The sequence below is a fragment of the Drosophila virilis genome, chromosome 5 (genome assembly GCF_030788295.1).
Source record: "Drosophila virilis strain 15010-1051.87 chromosome 5, Dvir_AGI_RSII-ME, whole genome shotgun sequence".
NCBI lineage: Eukaryota > Metazoa > Arthropoda > Insecta > Diptera > Drosophilidae > Drosophila > Drosophila virilis.
In genome coordinates, this window is record NC_091547.1 from 6,592,313 (window position 1) to 6,613,821 (window position 21,509).

Consider the following 21,509-nt stretch of genomic DNA (forward strand, 5'->3'; position numbering starts at 1 on the left):
AATTGTGCTGTCATACAAAATATATATGATAAAATTTGCACTTATTTTTGAAATAGTTCAACTTAAACTGAAGGCCAAGAAACCCGTTGAGCATACAATGCTGATAATGGAAATGTGAATGCACAAGGATATCAGGCAACTAGTTTTCCGAGACGACTTTGTCTTGATTGTCTTGTCTTGAAATGCAATACGAAAAAGTGTTAACTATTGATGTGAGACTGCAGGGATTGCAGTAAAAGCTTTAAAGTTGTTAAAACTCGGCAATTGAATGCCGCATAATTTCATAAAATGATGTTTAATGTCAGCATGAATACAACATGACAGAAATAATCTTTAATATTTAAACCGAAGATATTTTATTTTACATACAAGAATATTATTTTTATTTTAATATTATTTTCTGTATTGGCAATAGTTTATTTAAGTTGAGGCTTAAGCTGCTGTTAATTTAATAATTCAAAAATATTTCTCTATATTTTATTATTAATATAAATGATATCTTGCCTTGTCACGAACTTTTATCATATAAAGTATCATAGTTTCATACTTGGATATTATCTCTAAGGTAATTTAAATGGCTAATTAATTTTACTCAAAGGAATATTATTTAGATAAGGAACATGCAAGGTTTTAAGCTGCCAATAATTTAATTATTTCAAAATATTTCTCTGTACAATGTGGTATTTTATCTTAGTTCGCACTTTTATTAGACAAATTATTTATTTTATTTACTAATACGAGTTTCATGCGTTGAAATTCTATCCCAATAATATTTGTAAATATGTAATTCTGACGTCTGGTTTCCCCACGTTGCTTATATATTCATTATACCTGATTGCACGAAAAGTAAAGCAATAATTAAAGACTCATTAGTGGGACTTTAAAGCTAAGCAACGACATTCAACAATCTATAGTTATAGCTTAAGTAATACTATATTTAAACAGATTATTATTAAATAATTTACAAAGTCCATTTGAAGCGTTTGCCTAACAGCTGAGTGTTCAAATTGTACTAGGGCAAGCTTACTGAGTTGAATAGTTTACAGCCTGCTCACATATGTATAGAGTTTGGCATAAAACTGGACAAGGGTTCTCTCCATGGAGTTATGATATTATAAAATGTAGCAGCTTTGCCAGTTTGATGCATAAAAACAGCAACAACGAGGCGACAGCTCAAAATCGTTGTAAAATATTTAAGCGTGATATGAAAATGCAAAACCACAGCAACCGACAACAGTCGGAAAAGCGTGTGTGTGTGTGTGTGTGTGTGTGTGTGGGGGAGTTGTAAAAGTTTAGCTGAGTTCACTTTAGTTAACTGTAAAAGCAGCGGCAGCATCAACGGACCTAGTTGGTAGCTATGCTTTGGCTGGTTGCATGCTACGCGGCGTGTGGCACAAACCAATGAACCACATAATGCGGTATGCCCAACCAACGTACACGAGCAAGCACACACACACACACACACACACACACACACACAGCGAACGTTTAAGCAAGCGTGTAAATTATTTGAATTATTTATGAGCTGCAGCAACAACATCAACAGCAACAACAACTGGTTGAATGACAGCTACAACAACCGCAGCCAACACAAGCAAAGAGTTTAAAGCCAACTGGTTGCACATTCGCCATGTGCAACTAAATGAACCATTCGCACTCCCTCATTACCACCACCTCCGCTAAAGTCAACTCGTTTAGGCGACAAAATCAAAATCTTGCACATTTACCAAACACAACATTTTGAGGCATGCTTCAGCGTCGTCCAGTCGCAGCGTACAACATTTCAATCCCTTGACAGTGCTTAAATTGCTCCTAGCTTGGCCATTTTCCCGGCTATTCATGTGATGCCTGATAAATGTGACGCAATTCTGCCTGAAGGCCTGAAGGGCCAAAAGTTTTTGGTCAGCTGACTCGTAAGCGGTAATTCCCAGCTGGTTAATGTATTAATAGGCCGAACAAACCCCAGAAGAATGACTGACGTAAAAGAAAATCGGGCTTAAATAAAACAAATGAAATGTAAACACAACACTCGAGGAAATGTTGCCTCACATATTTAAGCTTAACATGATTACAGGAATAAAACAATACATCTTCAAATCTTATTAAGATCGTGCGTCATTTACCCAAGATATATACATATCTAAATATATAACTTTGTTTAATTATATATTTTCCTTTTTTAATTTTGGTATTGTTAAAGTTTTATTGTGATATATTATTTTTATGTTTACAGGTTGAGGAACTCTCAAGAGGACACGAATTCAAAATGGCAAAACTCAGACGGGATTTAAAAAAGAAAAAAATGAATAAGGAATAAACAACGAACCTTCGGCTGCTTCACCCACGGGCAAACAAAAAATTGGAGCCGTGGGTTCTTAGATAATCCACATATCATTCATCGTACCATATCATAAATATATATTCCTGGTGAAGCTAAAAGGGCGATATAGCCATTACATCGCACGCTTTTCTGGAAGCCGCTCTCAACTGTGGACACGCGCCGCCACAATGGTTGCTAGTTGACCTAAATATCCATGGTAATATTATACCGTAGATAAAGTCCTGGCTAACCTAAATAACAGATGGTTCCTAGTTGACCTGAATATCCTTGGTTATACCCATACCACAGATATAGTCCTAGTAAACCTATAAGCATAAAACCGTGCAAGATTCGCTCGGAAATGCTCCAGAAATATGAATGTATGAATCCATCCCCATACCCTCCTTCAACTATGGTTCTCAGATGACCGATATATATCCCTGGTTTTAATATACCATAGATATAGTCCTGATGACCCTAAAGTTCCAAATCCGTTCCAAAAATGCTCTCTGATACTCTTTGTTGACAATTAAATTCCACTTAACTGCGCCAACAGACGGCACATTTTCAAATCAAAGTTGAGAGTTTTGAACAGTTTACTGTTAAAGAACTGTTATTTAACAGTTCAATGTTATGTAGCTGTTAGTTAACATACCACTGTTAGCAGCCTCTGGGCGGGGGAGTTATGTCGTTTTGAAACGTCATATCCGTACGACGTTTTTAAATCGGCGGAGCTATGTCGCTTCAAAATGACATAGCCGCCGTTAATCATGGCGAGATTATGTCGCTCTGCATTTTTTCTGATTTTGGGTCATCTCGTGGAATTTTTGGATGGTAATCGATGGTCGACATCCATACGAGTACAAAGAGGTATATCATTCCGCAATTGGACTGAATTTAGCCGAGTTATTTCCATTTTAATATTTCATCAAAGTTGCTGCCACGTGCCTATTGTAAAGGGCTAATTTATGCGCGCCCCAAGAGTATGCAGTAAAACTTATTCTAATAGGCTCAAGCATATTATGCGGACAGCTCGAAAGTATGCAATGCTTTCTTTTACTAATATGTCCACAACCACTCGATTTTTTTGGAAAACTTTCAATGGCTATTTCTCGGCCAAATAAAGCCCGATAGCGGCCAAAGAGGGAGGGGCTACTCGGAAGGTCCGTAGAATCCGCCAAGATCGACGGCGAAGTTATGTCGCTTTGAAACGTCATATCTCCAAGAGTTTTTAGAGCGGCGGAGCTATGTCGCTTCAAAACGACATAATCTCGCCAAGATCAACGGCGAAGTTATGTCGCTTTGAAACGTCATATCTCCAGGATTTTTTTAGAGCGGCGGAGCTATGTCGCTTCAAAACGACATAATCTCGCCAAGATCAACGGCGAAGTTATGTCGCTTTGAAACGTCATATCTCCAGGATTTTTTTAGAGCGGCGGAGCTATGTCGCTTCAAAACGACATAATCTCGCCATGATCAACGGCGATAACCACACGATTTTTTTTGGAAAACTTTAAATGGTCATATCTCGGCCAAATTAAGCCCGATAGGGGCCAAAAAGGGAGGGGCTCTCGGGGAGGTCCGTAGAATCCGCCATGATCAACGGCGAAGTTATGTCGCTTTGAAACGTCATATCTCCAAGATTTTTTTAGAGCGGCGGAGCTATGTCGTTTTAAAACGACATAATCTCGCCATGATCAACGGCGATAACCACACGATTTTTTTTGGAAAACTTTAAATGGTCATATCTCGGCCAAATAAAGCCCGATAGGGGCCAACTAGGGAGGGGCTCTCGGGGAGGTCCGTAGAATCCGCCATGATCAACGGCGAAGTTATGTCGCTTTGAAACGTCATATCTCCAAGATTTTTTTAGAGCGGCGGAGCTATGTTGCTTCAAAACGACATAATCTCGCCATGATCAACAGCGATAACCACACGATTTTTTTTGGAAAACTTTAAATGGTCATATCTCGGCCAAATAAAGCCCGATAGGGGCCAAAAAGAGAGGGCTACTCGGGGAGGTCCGTAGAATCCGCCAAGATCGACGGCGAAGTTATGTCGCTTTGAAACGTCATATCTCCAGGATTTTTTTAGAGCAGCGGAGCTATGTCGATTCAAAACGACATAACTCCATAACCACACGATTTTTTTTGGAAAACTTTAAATGGTCATATCTCGGCCAAATAAAGCCCGATAGGGGCCAAAAAGGGAGGGGCTCTCGGGGAGGTCCGTAGAATCCGCCATGATCAACGGCGAAGTTATGTCGCTTTGAAACGTCATATCTCCAAGATTTTTTTAGAGCGGCGGAGCTATGTCGCTTCAAAACGACATAATCTCGCCATGATCAACAGCGATAACCACACGATTTTTTTTGGAAAACTTTAAATGGTCATATCTCGGCCAAATAAAGCCCGATAGGGGCCAAAAAAGGAGGGGCTACTCGGAAGGTCCGTAGAATCCGCCAAGATCGACGGCGAAGTTATGTCGCTTTGAAACGTCATATCTCCAGGATTTTTTTTAGAGCGGCGGAGCTATGTCGCTTCAAAACGACATAATCTCGCCATGATAAACGGCGAAGTTATGTCGCTTTGAAACGCCATATCTCCAGAATTTTTTTAGAGCGGCGAGGCTATGTCGCTTCAAAACGACATAATCTCGTCATGATCAACGGCGATAACCACACGATTTTTTTTGGAAAACTTTAAATGGTCATATCTCGGCCAAATAAAGCCCGATAGGGGCCAAAAAGGGAGGGGCTACTCGGGGAGGTCCGTAGAATCCGCCAAGATCGACGGCGAAGTTATGTCGCTTTGAACCGTCATACCTCCAGGATTTTTTTAGAGCGGCGAAGCTATGTCGCTTCAAAACGACATAACTCCATAACCTCACGATTTTTTTTGGAAAACTTTCAATGGCTATTTCTCGGCCAAATAAAGCCCGATTGCAGCCAAAAAGGGAAGGGCTACTCGCGGAGGGCCATAGAATCGAATGTCATCAACGTTTTCGATTTCGGAAAAGACATTTTTCGAAAAATAAACGAGATATGCCAGTCGATAGCAGAGATCAGCACGAGTACAAAAAGGCCTATCTTTCCAAAACCGGACAATTATTAGCCAAATTATGGCAAAAAAAAGGAAACATTTTAAAATAATAGCGGCCTATTTTCGATTTTTTTAAATGACCGTATCTTGGCGAAATAAAGTCGGATCTTGGAAAGATTGGTCGCGTTCGACTCGTGGTGAAGTCCAGTTTTAACTAGAATCGTCATATCGTCAGAAAACTGTATTTTTTGGTCATTTTGGGTCATCTCATAGAATGCGGATTTTTGGGTATGAAAAATTTCATTGCATACCCAAACGGGGGACGTATGACGTTTTTAGAGCGGCGGCTATGTCACGATAGCTCCGCCGTTGATCATGGCGAGATTATGTCGTCCTGCATTTATTCTTATTTTGGGTTATTGTGAATAGCTATTATGCGAACAGCTGATTCAGGTCATATTGGGAGGGTTTAGTCGCGGTGGTCCATAGAATAGAATGCCATCAATGTTTTATGATCTCAGAAAAAAGTCATATTTATTTATTTAAATATATTTCTATTTGTTAAAATCGTACTTTTTCTACCCGATGTAATATTATTATAATTTATATTATTGTAGCTTTACTACTTACTTTATTTGCCAACATTTTGCTTAAGATATTCTACAATCAATTTAACTGTTCCCATCCGTATCGTTTAGGTATGCTATTGTGGTTTGTTGTCAACATCTGCCAAGCTGTTGCTGACGGCTGAGTTCAGCTAGTGAAACTGTGAATGTGGCGGACAGTTTGGGTTTGGTAGAAAAGCCAATCTTCCAGAAATGTTGTGCTTCAAGATCGATAAGTCGTTGTTACCATAGAAAATCTGCAAGAAAATGCAAAAGTGAAATCTATTTTTAATTTAATCAAATATAACTTTTATAAATAACCAAATAAGGTGTATTCATTCCTTAAGCATTTCGCATTTTGCAGCTAACAATAATATCGGTTGGCATGTTGATAGCACCTGTTACTGCGAGGCATGCCAAAAAGCGAAGGGATTTGGGATAAAGGAATTGTTGTTCAGCTGTTAAGCAAATAATCAACTGTTTTATAGCTTACTTTTGTCCTTAAAGCGAATGCCAATTTCGAATTTTGGGCTTGGCGCTTAAGTAATATCCAATCAGTGTGATGCTACGTTTTGCTCCACATAAAGATCAGTTTCTTCCAGTGGACTGATATAGAGCTGCAACCAGTCCTGGTAGCTGTTAAAGGCAGTTAATTAAGTTCCAATCACAAGTCAGTCGGTTTTCCCGCAGGGCTAATCGCGTTTCCTTACAGCACATCCTAAAACAGAACCTGCAATAGAAATGACCGTGAAATTGTGAATGATATGCTTATGTTATAATTTCATTAAATGTTGTCGAGAAACAAAATTTCAACACATTTGGCTAAGCAAGACATCATCGGCTTATGCCACAAGTTGTTGGGCAACGTTTCTTTTTTTAAAGATACAGTTACATGTACGTGTGTATCTGTCGGATTGTTGTGTTTGGCTGGCTGTGCCATTTGGGCCGTTTGGCGGGCGAATGTGCTCACATCACGCATACGACCCGTCCCCGCTGCACGCTCAACTGATGGCCGCAAAATCTATCGCCGAGTGGCATAGGGCGGGCAAAATGAGTCTTAGGCTCGCAATATGCCTGCCAATTGCACGCACTTTTGTCGTTCAATTTACTTGGTATTGCCGCAGCCAGTGGCAATGGCAATGGCATTGGCAATGGAAATGGCATTGGCAATGGAAATGGCATTGGCATTTTTGTGCCTTAAGTGGTTCAGTCGAGTTGGCTGTGTTGTGGCACGGGCATGTTGCACGTTTGTTTGTTTGTCTGTAGGTTTCGCAATAATTTGGTCTATTTGTTGGCCTGGCATTGAGTTTATTGAATTTGGCATTTGCATGTTATACGAGCGCCGAGCATGTGAAGACAACACAGACATCCAGCAGAGCAGAGCTGCTCTTGCTTCTCCACCCAGTCGAAAGCCTCTTTATGCCCGCTTGAGGGGTGTCTTTATCTGGGTTTTGTTTTTTGTCTATGTCGCTGCTAGAAGCTATTCAATTATCTGTTAGTAAATTTGGCACTTGAAGTTGTTTATTGTGCACGATGCTCCGCCAATTGAATTTGCTGCCTTAAAAATGCCAAAGCCCCCTGCTCGTTACCAGCGCTTGCTGCGTCTAACTCCACGCTTGGATGTTTGGCAGGTGTGCGTGGGTTGAAATTTAATTTCACAGCCAATTAAAAATGTTGCACGGTGCGTATGATGAATTTGAAGCTGGCTGCCAACAGCTGCGGCTTTTGTAACTCACGTGCACCACTTGGCAACTTTGGTAGCTTAATTGCCAGAGCAGCCCCTCCCTTGCTCTGCATCATCATTTTGAGGCAGAGTACCTATTTGAATACCGCTGACAGCTCACTTCGGCTTGATTTATGCTCGAACCGAACGAGCAGCAACAAAAGCGAGCCCAAAGAAAAAAAGGCGCCCCACAAACAAAATGAAGCCTCGGCAAAGTGCAAAAGCAAATTAATTATGCACATTAACTTTTGTCGCCTAATGTGCCGCGCTGCAAGTTCTGCGCTGATCAGCATAAGCCAAGGCTGAGCTGACCCAAATGCCCAGTCTGAGCGGGTCTCGGTGTCTGCGTCCTTCAGGTCCTTGCGCTGCCAAGTGAACGAACCGACATTGAAAAATGGTCGAGGCCGCAGCAGAAGCCGCTTAATTAGTGCGTAATTTGTAAGTCTGCGAAAAGGAAAACAAAAATATAACAAAAAAAAAAAAATTAGAAAAGAAAAACAAAAAATAGAAATGGAAATGGAAATCACAAAAGTTCGCAGAGACCATAAATGAAACAATGAGAGGTAAATATTAATTACGAAAATGGCAAGTTTCAAAGCAACGAAGCGTGAGAGAGAAAGATAGCGAGAGAGAGCGAGAGAGAGCGACAGAGAGGTTCAGAGAAAGATATGCAGAGAGAACAGTCTCGTTGTATGCACATATGACATAGAAAACAAACCAATTGTTAGCTAACAGAAGAGAAAGAGAGCGAGAGAAAATATGAGAAAGAGACAGAAAGAGTAGTTTTGTTTCATATATGATAGAGTTTCATATCAAACCTAACCAAATTCTTGAGGCCTTCGCCAAAGGAAACCCTTTTTAGCAAAAGGAGCAGCTGCCGCTCGTCCTTTTTGACCAATTCTTTGTTGTTGCTGCGCATAAAAAATTTGTTTATTTTTAATTTCTAACACCGCTTTGAAGGCGTTTATTTCTTTTTTTATATTTTTCTTTCCGTTTGATTGAGGTACCCGACAAACCCGAAAGCCAGTCGGCATAAACCGCAGTATTTGCATTATTTTGGCCTTGTTTGTTTAGGGTTGCGTCGCTGACCCATGTGGCCAGGCGAGGACAGCCTACACAGCCTCACCTGGCCACGCCCTGTTCGTATTTTGTGGGCGTCACAGGTGTCAATTAGTGTGGCCAATTTGGCATGCATGGGCTTCAGCGGCAGCTGTTGTTGCTGTTTGCTGTCAAGTAAACAGCAGCCCCACATTGCGCATAAATGCTTTAAAATAGTGCCTTAAATTTTATTCATCGAATTGGCATATTTTTTGTTTGCATGCAGCAAATTTTATGCCTGCCACACATCCGTCTGACAGTCGCTGGCGCGCAGCACTCGTGTTGCATAGCTGCAGGCGCCTCAGCGGCTGCGGTGGCCGGCGCATTCCGGGCACTCTTTAAGGTCATTTTGGTCAGCGCCATTTTGTTGCTTTTGTTTTTAATTATTTTTGCACAATGCTTCGCCCGTTGAAATGTTAATTAATGGACGCGAGTTACCTTTGCTGGCTGCCAACAGCTGCAGCTGCACGTGCCGCAAGCCACAACTGAAGCCTGATAATATGGTGAGCTCTTAGGCTGACTTTAAAAAGCTCTTGCTGCAGCTGCTAAACTAAAGGACTTAAACACCGTTTGTTGCTCGCCTTTAACAGGGTGTGCAGCTGGTTGGTCCGCAGCACATTTACCTGTTTTGAGCAGCAGCGCTTTTTTTATATTCTTGGCCTGTTGCTGGCGCCGGCCTTTAACAAGCGGCTCGTTAACGGCAACCGCGCAATTACACTCGAAACGCTTTAAATTTTAAGTGCGGGCACGAGTTACTGCCGACTGCCCAACTGTCCGACTGTCCGACTGGCTGACTGTTGACTGTTGACTGCCAACTGCTGAGTGTGTGGCACCTGTTGGCAATGACGGTGCCGTTGCTGCTGGCACTCACTCAGCGCCACGCATGGCAAGCCTGCCACAGCCTCTGCGGCGTCCATTGTGGGCTAATTGGACGCAGTATGCGGTACTTTGCAGCTTCAAGTTCACTCGACAGGCATTTCTGGTAATTGTATACCCTGTACACTCATTTAAATGAGTCAAAAGTGTGTGCATAATGCACTTCCGCATTTATAAACATTTTTGTGCCTGAAGGCGAGGCGTGCTTGGCTGCCTTTCAAGGTTTATTTTTAATTTTTAGACAAATATCTCTAGTTAAATTTGCCATATTTTTAAATTTGTCAATATATGTAATAATAAAAATGAAAAAAAATTGAATAAATAGTCGTGCTTTCAGCTGTTTTTTAAGTCATGCGTGTCCTGTGTTCGTGTTAAAGAATCTATCAAATATATATTTGACCGGCTATGCCTCTGATGCTGCACACTGGCCTGGGATCCGAACTGTGGAACGTTTGGCCGCGGGCAAAAAAAAATAAATCAAAATTTCTTTGGCATATTAATTTCATAGCTCAGCACTCTGGGCGCTCATTTTTATTGCTAGCTGTATAGCTCTCTCTGTAACTGTGCGGGCATATGCGACTGGCGGACGAACTGGCGACATGTCGCTAATAAGAATGCCATGCAGACTCAATAGTTTATCAGACAAGCACAAAATTCTATTTTGTTTTTGTTAAAATGTATATTTTCTTATCATTATCACCGTCAAAGTTTAGCGAGAAACAGCTTGATTTCATTCGAAATGTGTTTCATACATTTAGATAACACGATGACCTTTTTCAGCAAATAATGTTGCGAAATTCAATATTGACAATTGAGCGAATGCAATTTGAAATATTCGCTAAAATATTTTCAAATTGAAATTATCAACATTCTAGAAGAAATAGCGAAAGAGACAGATAGAGAGAGAGAGAGAGAGATAGAGTTTCTCTTGTCCAGTGCTCAGAAAGTTTTGCTGGAACTTGTTGACTCAATGCCTCGCATTGGCTTCAAGTTGGGCATAAAAATAATAATTGTGGCCGCCAGCGCCAATGGACGCCGTTTCCGGTTTTTCAAGTTTGTTTTTCCTAGAACTTCCTTCGGCTTCCTTTTCCATGCTCGCCGCTGCTGCTCGCATATTTTCCGCACTGCAACTTGTGCTGTGTAATTTTAATTTTCCAACGTCAACGCCACGCCTCGGGCAGCTCAGCTACGCGTGGTCTAGAGTCTGAGGGGGCTGTCGATATAGGGGGATGGGGGATGCTGCTGTAATGCTGGTCAGCTTTATTGCAAGTGGTGTCCAATGGATGGGGTCTGGTTGAAAGCTCAAGGACTTTGATGGACGCGTGGCCCCACACCGAGCGTCATTTATTGCTCATATATTTCATGTTTGGCACATTTTTGCCATTTTCACATTTTCGCTTGGCAAATGAAAATGAAAATAAGCAAAAGACATAACAGAAAATTGAACGAAAACTTTTTTTTAATAAAAACAATACTGTTGCTGATTTAATCAACGAATATGCCATATTCAAGAGGCAGCTAACCCAACAAAAATTGGCAAAAGCCAAAAGCAAAAAACCGAAATGCAGCTCACAAGGATATTTGTCAAGTGCCAGTGTCCGACTGTGGACTAAGTAGCTGGACACCAGCTGCATGCAACAATTAAGTTGCAACAAGGATACAACACACACATACACACGCACACACAAATACAGCCTGTGAGCCTTCTTCAGCCTTAGACTTCTCCAGAGAGCCTCGCATTGCAATTTATGCAGAGTGCTGCATTAATTAGTGGATCAGTCAAAAATGTCCGATCTGTGGCAGCTGCAACTATGCATCATTACCCATACTCTACGCCCATGTTTGGCGCTGTTATTAACTGAATTCTCGCATAATCGCACTTTATTTCGAGTTGATACGCTGGAAGCTAGTAACATCTTGTTGATTCGGTTTTTACTGAGATGTCAATTTTGTCAGCGCTGCCATCATATGGCGGCGGCTGTTTGAGCTCTGTTACCGCACCCAATGTCAGCTCTACGTAGTCCTTATATATGATATGCATCATGTACGCAACGCCAGCTGAAATTCACAAAAAGTTCAATTTGCAAAAGCTTTAATTAATGTGACAATGTAGTAACTGACCGGCAGGCAACAGACATAGATAGTTGTCAATGTAATAGAAGAAATAGTTCCACCCATGATCCAAAAATTTAAACAGGTTCGCATAGAGCAATGCAGTAAAAAATGCACTCGAAATTCCCAGCCAGAAGAGCAAGAACTTTGCCTTATGCTGCGCATGTGCCCGCAGTACGCCATAGATCAGGGCCACAGTTGCAGTCAGCTGAACAGATAGCACAATTTTCAGCAGACCCCTTTGATCTATAAAATGCACTGCATATTACCAAAGGGATCTACGAGCTACAATTCAGAGCACCTACCGGAAATAAAAAAGGGAATCGAAAGCAGGGACATGCCCATGACTGAAAGTCCAATGCCAATTTGTGCATTTCTTCTGTTGGAACACATTTCACTTCAACGAATTTGGCACAACTGAATTCTGATTATTCTGTTGCTGTCGTAAACAAGCCAACCGCTAGGGCATAATTAAAGATTATTTGCTTAGAGGTGAGCGCTACTTAGATACCCTGTACATTCAGAGCATATTCTATATTCGTTTTGAGTAACTAACCTAGATAGAACGATCTACAAATTATCAGTGAAGAGTAAACAAGCCATGCCGCGAATAATGTCAAAAGTCAGAGGAGTATAATCATACACAAATAAAAACACACACACATCAGCTCATAAGCGTACCACTTAACTGTGTATATATAACAATATATATATATAACAATATATGAATAGGGAAAACTGTTATAAGAATCGCCTGTGCTTGTCTAAAAGTCTATTTGGCATCGATAAGAAAAAAATCCGAATTTCTAAATCAAATTTCAAGTCTCTTCAACAATAAAAAGTGCTCTAGTCAGAAGTACCCGACTATGGGATACCCTGAACATTCTTTAACCAACAGCAAAACCTAAAGAAAAGATATATATTAGTTCCCTGTGTCGGTGAGTCGAACTCTCACAGTTCTATGGGCCACCGCCTGATAGCTCACACCCACACCAAGAATTAGTTCTCATTGCATTAAAAATAAACTAAAATAGCAGCACATACCTAAAATAGGGTATGCGATATAATCGCAATTTGTAATTCGTGTATGAGTGCACATGTATACAGAAATTCTTGCGCTAATATAAACACACGTATTCTTAAGTAAATTCTGTGTTTCCTAATGGATCTTGATATTCTTTTCCGCAGTAGCATTTTGTGTGCCAAAGAATATTCATATATTCTGCAAAACTCAACAGCACTAAAATTGTGGCTTTAATTGGTGAGTTGTTCAAATTAATTTAGTTAGGTAAAACGAAGGATGGCAATAGCTATAAAATAGAAGATGATTTATCTGTATATAATATAGCTTGATGACACTGCCTCCTAAAACCTGAAATATTTGTTAAAAAGACATGATTTCGATATCGATTTTCGGCAAATGTAGAAACAAGATAATTAATTCACACAGTTTACGAACTAGTTTCATAAAGTAGCCCATGTAAATTGATTTGACTTTTATTTTTGCACAGTGTATGCTAGCGAAAAGTTCTTGTCTCAGCCAATGGCGTGTAAGCACCTATGTGCGTATGTGTTAATTATCATCAAAGTATTCATGCTTATATGTGTTGTTATACTCATAAAAAATCCTGTTTTTCTACCGAGCCTCAGTTCAAACTATACATACATGCATACGTGAATACAAATTTCAGTTAGAACACAAACAAATGTGCATTGATGTATGAATATTCAAGCACATGGAAACATAAGAGAATACATTCTTTTACACTCTAGACGAGTATTATGCAGTCGATTGCACCCGTCTTCAACGTGTGCCACTTGTTTATACAACAGATCAGTGTGCGAAGTTAGCGAGCAGATGTATTTTTATTTATATTTAATTTCTGCCTAATTGGAATTGTTTGCTTTAAAAGTGAGCAATGGGAGATGGTTCCCTCATCGCCCTCTTTTCTTCTTCTATCTCCATCTCTATTTATCTCCCTCTCTTTGTCTCTCTCCTCCTCCTCTCTCTCATACCTTTTTGCTTGCTTAATATTATTATTTGATATTAAACTCTGACCTTTTACACAGACACACACCAACACACAAACACTCAGGCTGTTGCACTCTTGTGCCCAGTTTGAGCTGCCGCATCGACATCATTGATGACGCTCTCCACAGGATCAGCATGCATTGGTACGGGACTGTTGTCGGCGGGCTAGTCTCCAAGTCGTCGCACTGCAGCTGCACATTATATGGCACATTTGCTCATCAAGATGCAACAACTTTTCCTAATTGAATGTCATATGAGTGACATTATGTCAGCCGGCTGCCCGTTGCCTTGTGCCCGGCCTGATGTGATGCTGATGCCAGTCCTGGCAGTCAGTTCCACTAGAGCTACCCGCTGCTGCTGCTGCTGCTTCTGGTGCTGCTGCCACGTCGACTTAGTCACGTGTGAAATTAATTTGTAATGACTGGAAGCATGTGCGTCATTTGCATTTGCCTTGTGCAGCATAAAAGCAGTAGTAAAAGATGAACTAACAGAGAGCGCTTGTCTCGCCCAGATTGACCCAAGTGCCAATCAGTTTTGGGGCATGTGTCTCTTCAAATTGTGAACAATGTGCAAAAGGCGCTGATAAGTTTGCCATTCTGTGGGTGTGTTTCCAGCCGGCGGCAATTCACCTGCCTGCCGTTCGCTGCAATCCAACTTTGGGCAACTTTATTTGTAAATTGTTCACAAATTCAACGAACTGCAATTACTTTGTGATTTTGGCAAGTGGCGAAAAGTTTGGCATTGCGAATGCGATTTGCTTCAGTTGCGAGTGGCATAGAAACTGTAACGAACTTAAATTGGAATTGCATTAAAAACTGTGCCGCGCACATGACGCGAATGCAATTCATTTTCGACTTTGATTCAAACTTCGACTTAGCCCTGGGCAATATGAATAAAACAAAGCCGAAAAAAAAAAACACAAGAGCGTGGGCTTAACTGCGGAGCGCAGAGGTTTCAATGCTCTTCAAGGCATTTAACTTGGTTGTATATATATGTATAGTATATATAAATTTTCTTTACTTTCGACCATTTAAAGTTGAAATCTTTTTTTGATGCAACATTAAACCTTCGAGCGATAATTGTATTGAAGTGTTGCCGTAGCAGAAGAACTATGTACCTTATACTTTGTGGTCTCGGCGACGTTTAGGTTTTGATAGCCTCTAGATATGCATAAAAACTTAACTTTTTGACTCGGCTGAAAGTGCGCAAACTGAATTGAACTGAAGCCAAGTCAGATAAACGCAAGCGGGCCAAAACTGGCGCTAGCAACAGGTTAAATTGGCACAATCTGTGCACCGCACGCTGTGGCAGCAATAGCGGCGGCGGCCGCTTTGTCAAGGACACGTCTGGCAGGACAAGCAGCGGGTGAGGCGAGGAGCAACCGAATCCGAGCCGGGTGACACAAATTGCTGCAAACACCTTGGCAGGCTGAGCAGGCAGCGCAAAAAATTGGAACTGAGTAGACAACTTAAAGCGCAAAAGGCAACAACAAAATCCGAGGTTGGCTGGTCGGATGGTTGAGGATGTGGGTGGGTGGGCGGATTTGTTGCCTGCTGCTGCTGCCAATGTTGGCCACGTTGCATGTCTACTTAAAAGTTTTTACAAAGCGCTGCTTATGGCACGTGCTGGATTGGGAGCTGACAGGGCAGGGCAGGGTAGCTGCCAAGCAAGCAAAGCGTATTAAAATACAAAGCAGCATCATTAAATGTTAAAAGTTGCCTTTGGGCAAAATGGCAGAGCGGAAAGCAGGCAAAAAAAAAACCAACTAAAACTAAAACAAAAAAAAAAAAAAAACTAAAAAAAAAAATAGAGAAAAGAAACTACAAGTGCCCGGACTCGGGCAGAAAAAACCACTTAAAACAACTACAACTGAAAACTACAGCAACAACTAAGACGAGGCAGCGACAGGCAAACGCGCAAGGACAATGCACAGCCAGGAAATTGCGCAGGTGAGCCAAGAGCCACGCCCAGCGAAAGATAACCCCCCAGCTCAAGCACAGCTTCACTCCAATAGCAAATGCTAAAAGCAAGCTGTTAATAATTATAATTGAAAATGTGCCAAAGGCAAGCGTTATAAAGCCAAAGCCAAAGCCGCAGCCACAGACGCAGCCGCAGTCGCAGCCACATGGGGAGACATTGCGTATACGACGCGTATGCGAGTGTGCAGCGTGTCGTTGCCACAGATCGTTGCATGGCCGGCAGAGCATTGTCTTTAGCAATTATTACGTTTAATGCATCGCACAAAGCAACTGCAATCAGCTGAAAATGTATTTGTGGCACCAAAAGCTGTTTTGGCTGCCTGCCAACAGCCCAACAACAACAGCAACAACAACAAAAGCAAGACAAACAACCCATTCCAGGCTATTGTCTTGACCAAGGACACGTTGCGGCAGCCGCACATCGTTGAACAATTCAAACGGGGAAGCGCGAGGGACGCATTTGCAATTAACTGCGCCCACAAGTGCCGCACAGCCAGCGAGGTGGTCGAGCATAATTTGAGAAGTTTGCCAACGCAAATTGTTGACAAATTCGCCATCGTCTATTGTCAGCGCTTGTAATGCGTGTGGCACGTGCAACACGGTGCACGAACCCACTGAGCGCAGCCAGCGTTCGACCGCCATGTAATGCGATTTTGTTAAGCTGACAAGCAGGTTAAGTTCGAATCGCCTTTGTTCTCGTTAACTAGTGGCAACCACTGCAACCACCAGAAGCCACCGCAGCTATACTCTAGATTGAGATTTGAGATTAGCGCTAAAGAGCCGAAAAGAACTTTAACTTCATGTTAAAATTCAAGGTTTCAGCTGTAGAGCTGAAAGACATAAGGTAAAAAGCAACTCTTCTTCAAGCCAAAATTTAAGATTCATTTTAATGAGCTAAGGTGCATTTTAAACTCATGTCCAAATAAAGGTTTAAGTGAAGTTGTAGTTTATGTCACACTTCAAGACCTAACTAAAGTCAACTTTAATTTCATGTCAAATCTCAAGGCTAAGAGCTATAGTAAACTTTAACTTCAAGTCAAGATTTAATATTAAAGCTAATGTTTAACAGGCAAGATGAACCTTAACTTCATGTTAAACATGAAGTTTAATTTTGTGTCAAACTTCAAAATAACTGCGAGTCAATATTTCTTACAATCAGTAACGAAATTAGTTAAGAAGTTTAGAAATGATTCCTAAAAAGTGCTTAAAGACATTATTAAAGGGTATTTCGTAGTCTTTGCCCTAGTTGTTTGCTTGCATTTTGCATAAATTCCTTTTTATGGCTTAGATTTATTGATATTTTCTTGGCTTTTGGCTAATTTGAATTCAATGCGGCTGCTAAATATTAAAGGGCACTAAAAAAAAAAACAAAAATGGCGGCGCAACGAAAATTGTTTCACTTTTCGCAGGCGTCATAAATTGGAAAATAAAATTTCCATTTTCATTTCAGTCGGTGTAATTATGTTTACGCCGCTTTATGGCATACAGAAGATCCAAGTGTATGTGTGTGTATGTGTGTATGTGTGTGTGTGCGTGTGTGTGTAGAGATATTTTATAGCAAATTAAATTTTATTAGCGCACAGTGTGCGTTGACATTCTCTTTTCCGGATTACGTGTTACGGCCCAAGTAGATTATGGAAAGGTGTACAACTTTTACCTAAAGGGATTTGGAGGAGGAAGGTGTGGCTTGAGGGAGGAAGGGTTTGGGGTGCTGTCGTTTCGAGTAGTTGTCATTGTCATTGTCCTTATCAACGGCGACAACAAAAAAGTTTTGCAAAACATCTTCTTACAAGTGCCAGGACATGCGTACGGACAAAAAACAACTCTATGCCAGCTTCAGGTGCGCAGTGCGTGTGTGCGTGTGTGCGAGTGTGCGTGCGTTCGTGTGTCTGTATAGGTGTGTGGTGTACTATGTGTAACCTTTTGCTGCTGCCGGCATTATGATGAGTTTTGCTTTTGCCAGACTCTAAGGCTAAACTCGTAAATACCTTCATTATCGTTAAATCATGCTGAGAGCTGAACTCCTGCCACCCTTTGAACCGAACCAAACCGAACCGAACTAAACTGAACTGAACTGCGCTGAACCCAAGCAAACTGAACAAAACTCAGCTTGTGCCTTGCCTTTTATTTGCCCTTTATTTTCTAGGACTGTTCCCGTACTTTTGCTGTCTCTACGGCTTTGTGCCCGGCTCATGTGGACTTTTAAATAGATTTAAATGCGCATTTAAATGAAATAAATGAACAGCATTTTCATGGGCCTTTCGCTCACATATTTGAATGGCAGTTGATATATTATATATATATATATATATATATATTAGCCGAGTACTCTTTGCCACACACATACGTACACTTGCTTAACTTTCACACTTTTCACAATTTTCCATTTCTTTTTTGCCGTTTCTGCTGCACCAGCTCATTTGTCAGACAGATAGCCCTGGCTCTGTGCCGCAGCTCTTACGCGACTTGCTTCACTTTCCTTTTGGCCAAGTTTCTCGCGCACTTTTGATTCATGACCAACCGGAAATTGTGAAAAGATTTTCGCTAATGGCAAAACTTTTGCTTCATTTTTAACATTCACGCCTAATAAACTAGCAAATTAATATACAATCGAGGTACACCTGAAGGGCAAGCAGCATAATAATAAATCAAAATAATCACTGACTATGTAATACCCTTTAGAATATGCATAAATAAATGTGCCGCCTTCTGTGTGTGCTGCCTTTGATATTTTCTAGGGTATCGGAACATTTGCGGGCTTGGTATGTAATGCATACCATTAGACACGCCCGCCGCAATGATTTAATGAGCTGCGCCCCCTACAAACAGTCTGGCAGCGCGTCTCCCTTCCCTTCAGTAGGAGGAGGCACATCCGCTAAACAAAAACTTTGGCACCATAAAAATGCAATTAGATGAAATTTATTATGATTTTCGCAGGCATGTTAATTACAAATATTCATAAATTAGGACAGGCCGGTGACGTCACAGCCGCTGCCAAAATGCGTATCATGACTTATGCTAGACACACACACACACACACACACACACACACATACACCAGTGCACTCAGCTGTGTCTGTCTGTGTGTGTGTGTTTGTATGTATGTGTGTAAGGGCAAAACAAATTTTAATTAAAAACTCGATTCGTTGAAAAGTTGCGCACAACTTTCGCCTTTTGCCTGCTTGAGAACTTGAGAACTGTCGCTACGCAGGATACGCGCCTCCTGCCCCATCCTGCACCTGTTTATGCATGTTAGCTGGCAGCCAATTTAAGAACTTAACTCGCTAAATGTAAAAATAATTGCCACTAAAAACAACCAAAAAAGCCCAAAGTTTTCTATGCACAAATAGCAAAAGTTTAGCTATCAAATGAACATGAATGCACAATGTGCTCCTCTCTGCCACTGTGTGTGTGCGTGTGTGTATATATATGTATGTATGTGTGTCTCTGATTTAGTTATGCATTCATTTTGCATTATGAACTTTTCATAGCTTTGGCACCCACAAAAAAGCCAAAGTGTGACCAATTGGATTTCTTATGAATGCAACTTTTGACTTTGCGGTCAAATGGGTTGCTAAAAAGTTAATATACCCCAGGCAAAATGAGCATAGAGTAAGTCTATCCTGCAAAAGTCAAAGAGAAGCAACAAACTATTTGATAAAATATTAATAAACTTAACATGGCAATGGACAGCTGCAGTGTGTAGCTTTTAATAAGCTTCTAAAACTAAAGAAAATATAAATTAAATATATACAAAGAGACCGATGGACAGACAAACGGACATCGACTCAAAAGCGTCTGCTACTGCTTGCGTAAAGCCATTTTGCACTATTAACGAGCAATTAAGTTTATCCTCGGCACGCTGAAAATTTAATAGCCTTGTAGACATTATATTTTTGCATTTATGTGAGAATAGTGAAGCTCGTAATGTGATGAAAATATATTTGAAAACAAAATACTTGGCCATATAAGAAACCAATTTTCAAACAATCTTTTCTATGGCAACTACGGGATATTGTGGTTGGATTTTGATCAAATTTTCCATATATACGAGGAGCATAGTAAGATTAATAAATGCCGTTTGGTTAAGATATGTTAATATTCAAACAAGTTTTCCATACAAATAATAAAGCAATGAAGTAAAGTAATTAATAAAAGTAAACCTATGGCAAAGTAATTGCACTTCATTTCTTTCTATAATTTATATTGTATTTTATATTGAAAGCCAGAACTTAAACGTGCCGTTGCAACGTAATATATAATGGAATTGATCCGTTTATTGATTATCAGAAAATTGTTTATCAATTTATTTTTCTCTGCTAACAAAGAAGCATAAAAAAATTCTTGGAAGTAATTTATTTGTGAATACACGAACTGTGTGAGTGACTGCAAAACAAAGCGAAAGACCGTAAACATGAGTCTAGATAAAATTCGTATAAAAAAAATCGTCCTTTTTTCAGTTAGGCCCGATTCGACGAGTAAAAATGTTGTTGACCAAGCGAGAAAGACTAATTTTAGCTGACCTGCTACCCATATTGCTGATATATTTGGGTGATTACCAGTTGATAGAGATATGGTATATAGATATCAATCGAATTGTGCCTTTCAATTAATACAGTGCCAATAAATTTGGCTATTTCGTGGGTGCTGCAGCCGATTGCAACTGTTGCGCTCCTCTTTGGCATCTTCAAGCAGGACGCACAGTATAAGGATAAGATATTCCTCTATTGGCTGTTCTCAACATCGATATTATTTGACTCGCTGAGATCCGTTTGCTTGAGATACGAGAAGCTCACTCAACGCATCTTCCATTGAGTTTTTGGTTTGGCTGTTGGTTTTGTTGCTGTTTCACGCCGCAACAGGTAAATAATCAATTGGTTAGCGGTTGAAGCTGATAATTAACAGATAACTAATACTGCATATAAAATATAAAGATAAGGCCTCATTTATTACAGCTCTCGTGGGCTATCTGATGTATTGGGTATACATGGCGTATGAGGAATTAAAACAAAGCGGCTCTGCAACAGCCCAGCAGAGTGTGTTTGACGCCTTTAGCTTTTATCGCAGAATCGAGAGCTTTAATGTGCCCTATATCTTAATCGAAAATAAAATACAGCTGATAAATTTTGTAAGCCACGAAATAGCAAAAGCAATTGAAAGTAAGAGGGCAAAAGAGAGCATTCGATGTTGGGAGAGAAAAATACTGCCAACTCTTACAATCATGCTGATAATAATAAAAATATACCCTTTCATAGGGTTTTATAAAACGGTCGCGAGATATGCAACGCATCTTCGACCTCATAGGGTGTATATGTTCTGATAGCTTTAAGGCTTGCCTTTCTGTTGTAGGCAATATGCATGTAAGTGTTGGCTAGATCGGGTCACTATATCATACAGCTGATATGGGAAAGATTTTTCGAAAATTGGTTTCTTATATGAGAAACTCTTTCTTCCGAGATATTTTAACCCAACTTGTCATTGGTTAGTTTTTCATGCTTCTATCTAGAGGATACGAAAACCCAGATATGTACAGCTTTCAAGTCCTTGGGCAAAGTCGAGATTTTATATCAACACGCGATCGAAAAATAAGTTCGAGCCTCTGTACTTCCCCAACAGATCTTTAAAGACATATCAAATCGGACTGCTAGTGTATTTAATTTTCGGCGTGCCCAAGATAAGCGCTATTTTCCTGTTTTTTATATTAACTGTTGTGCTAATTTCAG

The 21,509-nt window shown here is 40.5% G+C and overlaps 1 protein-coding gene and 1 long non-coding RNA gene across 2 annotated transcripts in view; one reads left to right on the plus strand and one right to left on the minus strand.

Moving 5' to 3' along the window:
- LOC138911422 (uncharacterized) overlaps positions 1-6,240 on the plus strand; it is a 40,223-nt gene extending 33,983 nt beyond the window's left edge. Inside the window, exons 4-5 of the long non-coding RNA XR_011417052.1 lie at positions 2,234-2,537; positions 6,060-6,240. This is a non-coding gene — a long non-coding RNA (uncharacterized lncRNA). The remainder of the gene's footprint in view (positions 1-2,233; positions 2,538-6,059) is intronic.
- Positions 6,241-11,526: 5,286 nt separating this feature from the next.
- Positions 11,527-12,186, minus strand: LOC26531266 (uncharacterized). The gene is made up of 3 exons (XM_015174818.3): positions 12,081-12,186; positions 11,785-12,021; positions 11,527-11,721 (listed from the first exon to the last, which is right to left on the minus strand). Exons 1-3 carry the CDS (start codon positions 12,166-12,168, stop codon positions 11,570-11,572), a joined length of 477 nt encoding a protein of 158 aa, XP_015030304.2. The 5' UTR covers positions 12,169-12,186; the 3' UTR covers positions 11,527-11,569.
- Between the last annotated feature and the right edge of the window lie 9,323 nt (positions 12,187-21,509).